At 34.6% G+C, this 12,292-nt stretch overlaps 1 protein-coding gene across 2 annotated transcripts; it reads left to right on the plus strand.

Moving 5' to 3' along the window:
• The first annotated feature begins 7,178 nt into the window (after window positions 1-7,178).
• On the plus strand, window positions 7,179-9,907 carry LOC115708162 (syntaxin-31). Of its 2 annotated transcripts, none has more exons than XM_030636371.2 (6): window positions 7,179-7,515; window positions 8,043-8,293; window positions 8,376-8,521; window positions 8,665-8,706; window positions 9,031-9,228; window positions 9,402-9,907. In XM_030636371.2, the coding sequence occupies exons 1-6, from the start codon at window positions 7,284-7,286 to the stop codon at window positions 9,559-9,561; spliced, it is 1,029 nt and encodes a 342-aa protein (XP_030492231.1). In that variant the 5' UTR covers window positions 7,179-7,283; the 3' UTR covers window positions 9,562-9,907. The 2 variants fall into 2 exon arrangements, with proteins under 2 accessions (XP_030492231.1, XP_030492232.1); XM_030636372.2 differs by having other exon boundaries at window positions 7,201-7,515; window positions 8,668-8,706.
• The last annotated feature ends 2,385 nt before the right edge of the window (window positions 9,908-12,292 follow it).

A 12,292-nucleotide genomic window follows, 5' to 3' on the forward strand; every position in this document is an offset into this window, starting at 1 on the left:
TACCAGGATTACCACCATAGCAGGGGATACACTTTATTATTGATTTTGTACATGGGGCAGAACCTGTTTCGAAAGCACCTTATCGAATGGCTCCAGCATAGCTTAAGGAGCTAAAGATACAACTTCAGGGGATGCTAGATCTAGGGTTTACCGGACCATTTTCCCTAGGGAGCTCTAAATTTGTTTGTGAAAAAGAAAGATGGGAATCTTCGGATGTACATCGACTATTGAGAGTTGAACAAGTTAACCATTAAAAACAAGTATCCTTTACCTAGAATTGATGACCTGTTTGATCAACTTCAAGGTAAGACGGTTTTCTCCAAGATTGATTTGCGATCAAGCTACCATCAATTGAGAATTCGAGAGGAAGATATTCCGAAGACAGCGTTCCGAACCAAGTATGATCATTATGAGTTCCTGGTTATGTCATTTGGATTAACAAATCCAATAGCCTTCATGGATCTTATGAATCGAGTATTCAAGGATTTCTTTGATAATTGTGTAATTGTGTTTATTGATGACATCCTTGTATGCTCGTAGACAAAAATAGAACATGAGCAACATCTTCACATGGCTTTACAACGACTCACGGATCATAAACTTTATGCAAAATTCAAAAAGTGTGGATTTTGGCTATCACATGTGTCTTTTCTCAAACTCATTGTCAGAAAAGATGAGATTATGGTGGATCCAAGGAAGGTCGAGTCAATAAAAAATTGGCCAAGGCCAGAAAATAGTTACTAAGGTACGAAGTTTTCTCGGCTTAGCGGGTTACTATCAATGTTTTGTAGAAGGATTCTCTAAGATTGCAATGTCATTGACCGAGTTGACTAGAAAGAATCAACGATTTGTGTGGTCAGATAAGTGTGAGGAAAGCTTCCAAGAATTGAAGCAGCGGTTAATTGTAGCCCCACTCTCAGCCTTGCCAACTAATCAAGAAAAGTTTGTGGTGTATTGTGATGCATCTAGACAGGGTTTGGGATGTGTATTGATGCAAGCAGACAAGGTTATGCCTCACGACAACTAAAAGACTACGAACAGTGTTATCCAACCCATGATTTGGAACTTGCAGCAGTTGTGTTTGCCTTGAAAATTTAACAACACTACTTGTATGGAGAACGGTGTGAGATTTACACTAACCACAAAAGTCTCAAGTACTTCTTTACTTAGAAAGATTTAAACATGAGACAGAGGCGGTGGCTAGAACTGGTTAAAGACTATGATTGTAAAATTTTGTATCATCCCAGAAAGGCTAATGTGGTAGCAGATGCCTTGAGCTGAAAGGGTCTTGACCAAGCCTTCAGTGCCGCAATGATTTTTTCTCAGTAGACTCGGATATAGCTAGGGCAAGCATTGAATTTGTAGTTGGAAAATTGCATAATCTGACACTCCACTCGGACTTACTAGAAAGAATCAGAACGACACAATTGGAAGATCCTGAATTAATTAAGGTTCGAGAAGAGATATTAGCTGGTAAAGCTAAGGACTTCTCAATTTCAAGCAATGGAATATTACTGATTAAGACTCGTGTATGTGTTCCAAGAAATGTTGAGTTTACAAAAGAGATAATGGATGAAGTGCACACTACACCTTATTCACTGCATCCGGGTACCACCAAGATGTATCAAGATTTGAAGCCTCATTATTGGTGGTACGAGATGAAGAGGGATGTAGTGGAATACGTGGTTAAATGTTTGACCTGCCAACAAATTAAAGCAAAACATCAGCGACCGAAAGGTCTACTTCAGCCATTAACACTTCTTGAATGGAAGTGGGAAGACATTGCGATGGACTTTGTGGTTAGATTACCCTGAACCACAGGGATGTATGACTCAGTATGGGTCATAGTTCACCGTTTCACAAAATCAGCACATTTTTTGCCTGTGAAAACAACATATGCAGTGGATCAGTATGCAGAGTTGTATGTAAAAGAAATAATTCGCCTCCATGGAGTTCCAAAATCTATTGTTTCAAACAGGGATCACACGTTCACATCAAAATTTTAGGTGAGTCTGCAAAAAGCCATGGGTACCAACCTGAAGTTTTGTACAACTTTTCATCCTCAAACGAATGGGCAATCTGAGCGAACAATTCAAATACTTGAAGATTTGTTACAAGCTTGTGTCATGGACTTTGGGGGTTCATGGAGTAAATATTTGCCTCTAGTTGAATTCTCTTGCAATAATAGTTACCAGAGTACTATAAGGATGGCTCCCTATGAGTTGCTTTATGGCAGAAAATGTTGTTCCCCAATTCTTTAGGACAAAACTTGAGAATAAAAGTATATAGGCCCTGAATTAGTTCAGAGGACAAATGAGGCAATAGACAAGATTAAAGCTCGAATGCTTGCTTCACAAAGCAGGCAGAAAAGTTATGCCGACCCCAAGCGCAGAGATATTGCATTTCAAGCAGGAGAGCATGTTTTCCTCCGGGTTTCACCAATGAAAGGTATTAGACGCTTTGGGAAGAAAGGCAAGCTAAGCCCTAGGTTTATAGGGCCTTTCGAAATACTTGTGAAGGTCGGTCAGGTGGCATATCGGTTGGCCTTGCCACTAGCATTATCAGTTGTGCATAACGTATTCCATGTGTCAATGTTGAGGAAATATGTATCAGACCCAATACATATTCTGAGTTATGAAGCCCTAGAACTACAGCCAGATCTATCTTATGATGAGCAGCCAGTGCAAATCCTGGATAGAAAGGAAAAAGTTCTTCAAAATAAAACCATAGTGTTGGTTAAGGTGCTCTGAAATAATAGTAAAGTGGAAGAAGCCACTTGGGAGTTGGAGTCCAACATAAGAACTCAATATCCAGAGCTATTCAGGTTAGATTTCGAGGACAAAATCCTTTTAACAGGGAAATAATTGTGAAGACCACTTAATTTTAATATGATGGATTAGCAAATAATTAGGGTTTAATTATGAATTAGATTATTAACCATGATTTATGTATTTATGACGATTTATTTGAGTTATGGATGCGTTATTCATGATATATATGAAATTTCTTGTTTTTTGTATTTATGCCCGATAGCAGTGGAACGTGACGTTGGGCCGATAGTGAGTCACGTTTTCTTATGGTTTAGTATTTTAGTAGTAGTGGGGCAACCTAGTAGGCATTAGAAATGTTGGTAATAATCAGGGTTTAAGAAATAACCAAATTACCCCTAGGTGGCATGTGTGTGTATATCGGTATGAATGGATGTTAATTATATTGTTTACACTACCAACACTATAATAGTTGTAATACTGAGTGTGTTGGTATAGTGTATGATGTTTAAGGGTATGTTACGATGTTACTAACACGAGTACAAGTGGGTACAGAGTGCATGTGGTACAACACTCAGTAGCACCCAGAAGTACAATTTGACCCTACCAACACTAGTACGGAGGTGGTACTTCAGTGGATATGGTACAGAGGTTGTACTTTCGTTAAGAACATTCTTGACCATTTGGCGAGTCTTGTAATTAGGCACATGAGGGCCTAGGTACAAGCCAGTATTGCATGGTATATATATTTTATGCATATCTTAGTAAGTCTGTTGACTCATCAGTTTGCTACCTTGTGTAGGTAAGGGAATGGCTAAAGCAGAAGAACAGTGAGATGGAGGCTCGACAATGATTGTACATATCGCGGCAGTGTAACCTAAAGGTTTCGATCATATTGTATTTTGGGATAGATTTTGTTGTCATCATGTGATATATGAAATATATAAAAGAAAATTATATGTATATTTTGTATTTTCCAAATGTGGTTTTGAATGCGGGATCCCGACTTATAAAATTTTATGTGTATATCTATGAATGGTTATAATTGGTTTTATATGGTTAAAGTCTTATATAAATAGTTTTCAAGTTTGGGTTTTACAACATGATGCAAAAAGAAAGAAGCATATGTAAAGAAATCAAATGGAAAAAATAAAGAGATTAATTAAGGAAAAACCACTTACTAGTTTGACGGAAAAATTTGGGTCTCGAAGAACTTTCTAATAAAAACTCCTGGTTTGAGAGGCCTGGACCTTGGTGATTTTGAGGTTGAGAAATGCAATCGGTTGAAATTTGAATAAAATAAGTAAGAGACAGTGAGGGCATGCAATTTTAGAAAAGAAAGTGGCTGATATTTTTTTGAGTTCTAAGGGCTTCGTGGGTGAGAATGGCGAAAGTGAAGGGATTTTGAAACTTATACCCAAAAGGTGACAACCGTTCGATCACGATGATGATAAATCGAACAAATGGGAACTATTGGAAAGAGAAATGTTGGAGTATTAAATGCTAAAATGATTTACCTTGATGTTTTAAACTACCAAAATAAAAGCATGCAATTTTTAAATGGGAAAAGTACAATCGTACCCGTAATTAAAAAATCATTTATATTTTAAAAAGCAGCTTTTAGGGAGAAATTGTTATACTCATATTTTGAGCAACAATATGGTGCTGACACATGTAATATAGCTGGAATACGAACCAACAAAAATTATGCATTAATAAATGCATTCAGATGACTCGCCTCGGGAAGTACAATTGATAGAAATACTCAAACTCACCACTTTGTAGACAATGGTAGACACGAGTACTAACTATCGATCGATGAGACCGACGAGACGAGTAAAGAAAGTCCATCTCGGGTTAAATAGAATACATTACATAATTGTTTGGAAAGGGTAGATAATGATTTTGCAGCTCATTGACCCACATACACTTGAGTATGTTTAAAGAAAGACAAAAACTTTCAACATGATTCATCTCGCTTTTGTCATACTGTACCAAGCATCTCGCATATACCTCACTCAACATTAATAGAAGAACGTGAGGAATACTACAACATATACTTAGATGTTGGTTCACGATGAAGTGCTTAGAAAAGTATTGATTGAATTGTGAGAAGTATGAAGTGTAGTCAACATAACTGTCTATAGATAAAGACAAAGAGCAATTACAACGGTTATTTATAATTATCCCTTGTGATGTAAATATGAAATGTGGGGAATGTCTACGTTTCATGAACAGTTATAAATGATAAGATCCCAAGAGAATAACTATCATCCTAGACTCCTATAAATAGAGACAAAATTCAGGGAACATGGGACGACTATTTTTAGGGAAAAGAGAGAGAATTATATCTATTATTCATTATGTAAAATAATTAATTATATTTTGTATACAATTGATCAACACAAAATAAGATGGACTTGTGAACTATGAAGAATTAACTTCAAAACCACGTAAAAACCTTCTTGTCATTTATTGCTATTATTAATATTAATTATTACTTAATTAATTATGGAAATCGTTTATTACAAAAAAGACTTATTTATTAGTTAACAAAAATCTGCGTTAACAATTTTCTTTATGTGTTAATTATGGAACTAGAAAGTTGCGCACAAATTTAGATGAGAACTAAATTATACTTTCACTAGTGAATTAATGCTACTAAAGGAGAAATAAGTAATTAGAAGAGTAAAATGGTAAATTGACCAAAACTAATTACGAACCAACACAAGGAGGGCTAATCATTGGAATTGATTGTATCATTAGACAATGCAATAAAACTCAGTAAATATACTTCTATACTTACTAAGACTTCAATTTCATATTTATAGTAGAGTAATCATAGAATTAATAAACAAGATTATTTAGTTGATGAGACTCAATAAATAATCTAGTTTATTGGAGCCTAAAATTATAGGTCTATGGTCCCCAAATCACCACCTTGAACACTATCAAGGGTAAGGATAGATAGTTGTATAATGTTGTTTGGAAAAATCTATTTAGTAATTTTTTATTTTTGTAACAATAATTTTTCAAATTTAAATAGAAAAAAAGACAAAAGTTGTCAAGACAAAAAGCACATTCATTGTCTTAAACAAGACATCAAAGGCGCCACATGCGCTGTGTCGAGAAACTGTGCATGCGCCCCATACAGTGGGAGTCTTTATTGGTTTTATCTTTTTGGGTTAATTAATAATTAATTAATTCAATTAGATAAATATTTTAATTTCAAAAGTAGTTGAATATATTTTTAGTTGATTAATTCTCTTAAAGTAGTTGAGATATTCTCTCGAAGTTAGTTGAGATATTCTCTCAAGTAGTTGAGAGATTCCCTCATGAGAAATATTAGTAACCGATTCAGTTATAGATACTTATTTGAATAATTATATATGATTTAATTTATTAAATTTATTATTATAAATAGATGTCTAATTTGAGAACTCAGAACACACTTTTATATACACTATTTTCGATACACTATTTTTGAATAATACAAAGAAAAGGAAGATTATTTTTCTCTCAAGAACAGTTCTTGCTCATGTGTTGAGGATTCAACAAGAACAAATTATACACTTTATCCAAGTTGCTCTCACTACTCTATGTGTGTGGTGAATTGATTTGGAAGACTACGATGTGGGATTTATTAGATCCAAATTACGAGAAGTTTCGAGGATATCCTGATAGTCATCAAGATGTATTTATTCCTTTCATGTAATTTATTTTTTAAGATTTAATGTATATACATGTGGAGATCTTTGGACTATGATACAATGATAATCAGATAATTATTATTCTACTACGTACCTGATTTAGTACTATAAAACTAACACCCCGGGCCTGACCCCGTTCCCAGCCTCAGATCTCGAACTCTGTCCCCAGTCCCAGCCTCGAACCTTGTCCCTAGTCCTGGCCCCAAACCCTAGCTCGGACCTAGACCCGAATCTTGGCCTTGGACCTCGATCTTGCTCCCGTCCTCAGCTTGGCCTTGGCCATGGCCCGGACTGAAAATGAGGAGAGAGGTGATGAGAGAGAAAATAATGTGAGAAAATAATGAATGAGAAAGTGATGAGAGAGAAAATGATTTAAAAAAATGATGTGACATAAAGTGAAAAAAAAATATTAACCAAAAGTGAATTATTTTTTAAAACAAAAAATAACATTTTGTTGTTCTCAAAATTTTTTTTTTTTTTTTTTTTTGTAACTTTGAATCTGAAAATACAAGACCAAACATACCTTATTGTTTTCAAAAAAATAGTTTTTATTTTTAAAAATAAAAAACAGTTATTTAGTTATGATACCAAACACGCGTTGATTATTTTATAAATAATTTAATCGCTAATGACACATGTCAATTCTTAATAGGATAGACTGGAAATTAGACACCCTTTGTTGACAGAGGATCAGTTTCCAATATTATATACAACATTGGCTTTTTTAAAAAAAGAAATATTGCATACAACAAACTGCGAGCGAAGTGTGTTCAATACTTCTCTCTCTGCTCCCTCCAAATCTAAGATGGCCTCTTCTCCCTACCGAGATCGAACCGTCGAGTTCCGATCTCTTACCGATACTCTCAAAAAGATCGGAGGAATCTCAGCCGTTAATAATGCAGAAAACTATTCGTCTACACCTGAAACCTCCCTACATGCCTCGCCTTCTAGTTCTAGATCCCAATTTAATAAGAAAGCCTCGCTGATCGGGTTGGGCATCCATGAAGCCTCTCAGAAAATCGCCAAGCTCGCTCAGTGTATGTACTCGTTGCTCCTTTTATTTGTCTTTGTTCTTATTTTTCTGTTACTACGTAAGAAAATACAACGGAAAAGATAAAGAATTGGTTGTTGAATTTTCAATTCAATTATTGATTTATGTGAAAATAGCGATTGCAAATTTACATGTGGACTCACTTTTGGGATTTATTTGAATCCGACTGTGATTGATAACAAGGGTAGAATTGAATATGAGTAAAAACTTAATTAAGAAGATTTTATCATTCGGTGTTGAAGATTTTTCGATTTCAATTTCCATAGTTTTCAAGTTTCTAACAAATTTTCATTTCGGTGGTTTTGCACTTTTGATGCTTCAAATAATAAATTATTTACTGCTCGCCTTAATAATTATCCATTAATTGGTTATTTGGAAACAATTTTGTGTCCCTTTAGACGAACAGATTTCGTTTCCCTGTTCATTTTTACTTAGGGTTATTGTAACTGGGTGGTCTGGATGAAGGTCAGATTTTGAGTGCCTGAAAACATTTTCTTTTGTGTTGATATGCAGTGGCGAAAAGATCATCAATGTTTGATGACCCGCTTGTAGAAATACAGGAGTTAACTGTGATGATAAAGAACGACATTACAACGCTCAATGTTGCTCTCACTGATTTGCAAACTATACAAAATATGGAGATAGCTGATGGCAATTACTCTCAGGACAAAGTTGTTCACTCCACAGCTGTTTGTGATGACTTGAAAGGCAAACTTATGGGGGCTACCAAAAAGCTTCAAGATGTGTTGACTGCTAGAACAGAAGTCAGTTCTAACTTAATTTTATGCCTTAAATGGGCAATTTTGACCCCTAATCCTTGTTTAATGTATCTATTGTCTTTCACAGAATATAAAGGCTCATGAGAATAGAAGGCAGATGTTTTCCACAAATGCATCTAGACAAAATCCTTTCAAGAATCAAGCAAAAACTCTGAATGAACCACTCCCGTGGTCAAGCTCGTCCAATGCACCTGGCAGTTCCCAACCATCAGTGTGAGTATCTTTCTAGTCATAGTTTGTGTGTGTGTGGTCGTAACTTAGTACATGCTCCATAGTTTGGTGTCAAATCTTGGGGACTTCTGCTGCTTTATTCCTAGTAACTGATTCATCTATTTCTCTTTCTCTCCCTCTTTTAGCAGTTTACCACCTAATGGAGCTCAAGCTAGCAACCAATTAAGGTATATTAATGGTCTTAAACATTGTATCTTCCCCAACTTTGCTGCTTTTCGTTGTAACTGCTGCGTCACTTGTAACTACTTTGCATAATGGTATTTGTATATGCCTCATAGTTAAGCTTAACAAACAGATGTATCATTCAACTTCTGTACATTTCGAGGGCAATAATACTCGAGATGCTGTGGTAGAATTTCTGACATTTAGATAATTGAGGTTGCTATTAAAGTGTGTTCTTCAATAAAAATTCCAGTGCTTTACCCTGTGAATAATCAGAGATAATTTTTTTTGATTGTACATAGCTGCTTCTGAAATATTTTTTATTTCAGACGAAGATTAGCAGGGGACAGCCCTCCAACCCAGCAAATGGAAATGTCCATGCTACAGCAGGTAGTTCCACGGCAAGAGAATCATATGCAGAGCAGGGCGGTTGCTCTTCACAATGTAGAATCTACAATTACTGAACTTAGTGGGATCTTTACACATTTGGCTACTATGGTTGCCCAACAAGGGGAACTAGCTATCAGGTTTGCTATTTTTGCTTGATTACATACTATGATATTTTGGCTAGTGTTCTTAGATTGGGGAAGCTCCTATGTACTTTCTAAATAAACTTTGCACCATCAATAAAGCTTGTTAGTGCTTGATTTTATCTGGTCTCAATTGCGTTGTACTAAATCTGATTAATTGATGCAAGCAGGATTGATGATAACATGGATGAGTCATTGACCAATGTTGAAGGTGCTCGCAGCGCTCTTCTGAGGAATCTCAACCAAATATCATCAAATAGGTGGCTTCTAATCAAAATATTTGGGGTACTGATATTTTTCTTGATTGTATTCATTATGTTCGTGGCTTGAACTTCAATAGTGAACTGAGCATTAGAAGTTCCTGCTACATATCATTTCATTTGTAATTGCTTGTAGGTATAGGAATAGGATACCTCGTTATTAAGGAGTGATTTGGGCTCCCTTGTTCTGTAGAATGGTCTTTCTTGTTTGTCTTTTTTCCTTTTTACTACAATAAGCTATTGCATAGTAGAAGAGCGTATTGATATAGATTTTTTTTTGAACAATATATGGATATAGATTATTGCTTGTACTTAATATACAACACAATATGCTGATAGCTTGTCTCTGTGAAATTTGAAATTCTTTATTCATGGTTGATTTATTTGGTATAAAATATTAACCTTCTAAAAAGAAAGGGAATTTCTACTTACGTATTATAACTCTTACGCTTCCACTTTCAATGAATAACACTCTTGTCTTTCCAAATATAAGTTTTAGGCCAAATAGTACTTGAGTAGTACGAGCTACTAATAAGATGTTAAAATTATCATAAAGCATCTAAAAATAAACATTTGGATAGAAATTAATAATATTTTGTGTTAATTTCATACAAACATATTTTATTATAGGAAATTTTTCATCTTCCGATCTTTAGAATTGTATTTCAATGGAGCATTGTTATCCGATGCACCCATATTAATCTTACTGCCATTTTCAATGGAGCATTGCTATCCGTATGCACCCAACATAAAATAGCTTCTTTTTTTTCTTATCTAGGAAAATGACATTTTCTAAAATTTAGGATTTTTACAAAATTTATATTATTTTTATATTTTATTTACAAAAATATAATCAGGCGTATATTTAAATTTTTATATGGGTTATGTTTTGTTTTGTTTTTGTTTTTTAAATTTTTACTGTAATGTTTTGAGAAAGGAACAATAAGAAGGAGAAGAGAAAATAAGAGGGAGGGGGTTGGAAGAGAACGTGGTTAGAATTTTTAGAGGTTAGGGATTCTAGGGATGGGGTTTGCTTAAGCTCACGTCAGAGAGTGACGAGGGTAGACCGTAGACCTGAGAGTAGGGATGCATATTTCCCCCACGGGGATGGGGCCCACGGCTAATGGGGCGGGGATTCCCCGTCTAAATGGGGAACGGGGCGGGGATTACTTTTTGTCCCCGAATGTTAAACGGGACGGGGACGGGGATCACACTCCCTGCCCCGACGGGGACCCGTTTAGTATATTATCTTATATTTCTAGTAATATTTTATAATTTATAGTTAATGTTTGTATTTTTTTTAGTATATCAGTATTTTTTTTTTGAATTTTATGTTGTGTTTTGGATAATAATTAGTTTATTGAATAATAATTAATGTGTAATATTTTAATTCTTATATATTTTAATATTTTTGTATATTAAAATTTTTATTATAAACTTTATTCTTCTATTAGGGGATTCCTCGCCCCGTCCCCGCTCCCATTAGGGGATTTCCCGTCCCATCCCCAATGAGGAATAAGCGGGGATGGGGATTAAAATCGTTAACGGGGATGGGGACGGGGGAGCACTCCCCGCCAATTCCCCGCCCCGTGTGCATCCCTACTTGAGAGAGAGAAATAGAAAGAGAACTAGGGACTCTACCGACAATCTGCCATTGTTACTAATTAGAGAAATGGATATCCATTTAACTTGAATTTTTGCATCTTGACTTATTGAGAAATATAATATATATTGAATGAGTTAATTATTCTTTCTTTGATAATATTAGGAATGAACAAAGGGATTGACTTATTTACGTGGGTTTACAAACACACATATATGGAGACGTAACCAATTTTTTGGGGTGAACTCGGAGATCAATCTTTTGCCTTCCATTCTCTGTTTTAATTTCTAACCCCTAGTCTCTCTAATTTGTGTGTGTATGTTAGATTTCGTGTGTGTGACACCCTAGGTTTTCTCTCTGCGAGACAGAAAGTGTTCAAGTTGGATCTTGAACATTCTACTGTTTGCTAAGATTTGTGTTTTGGGCCGAGCTATTAGATTTTCAAAAATACCAACTAGTTGTGGAGCATAACTATTTGATTTTAATTATTTTAATTCTAATTGGGTCATGTGTTAGTTGTGCATCTCAAGAGTTGGAAAGCTGCAGATTTTTAACAGTTATTTTTTTTTTGAAAATAAATGGAATTTTCATTAATTGGTAACCCAAACTTAATCAATTACATATAGATATTGCTCATCAAACATAATTAATAAAAAATAAGCAAATTAAGCGATTTATAATAAACGGTCCGGGAACCCGGCGACTAACTTTTTAGCTCGTTCTCCTGGTTCTATTCTTGGCTGTATTTCACGCGGAGGTTATGTTCCTTCTGGTTTGAAAACTATTTTGGTAGCTGATTTGATTTAATAAAAATTAATTTTTTAGTTAAAAAAAAACAAAAAACCATTTATAATAAAGGATAAAAATTCTAATATTATTTTTAATTAAATAACCCATAAGTCGCTAGCGTTATTTTTTATTTTATTGGGGAGATATATTAAGATGTCAAATATATATAAAAAGAGAGAAAAATAATGTGAGATACTTGTTACTTTCTTCTTCATACAATGAAAAAATATAGTAAATAATTAATTACACAATTATTACTACACCCATAGTGTGGAAATCAAAACTAACTGATGAACAAAAGTTAAACATTTGTTTTATTTATTTTTTTTTTAATTTTTTGGCTCTCACTATATATAACAAGATTATTGGAATATTCTTTTCTTCATATAATAGTGTGTAGCTTATCTAT

This window comes from Cannabis sativa, chromosome 1 (genome assembly GCF_029168945.1).
Source record: "Cannabis sativa cultivar Pink pepper isolate KNU-18-1 chromosome 1, ASM2916894v1, whole genome shotgun sequence".
Classification (NCBI taxonomy): Eukaryota; Viridiplantae; Streptophyta; class Magnoliopsida; order Rosales; family Cannabaceae; genus Cannabis; species Cannabis sativa.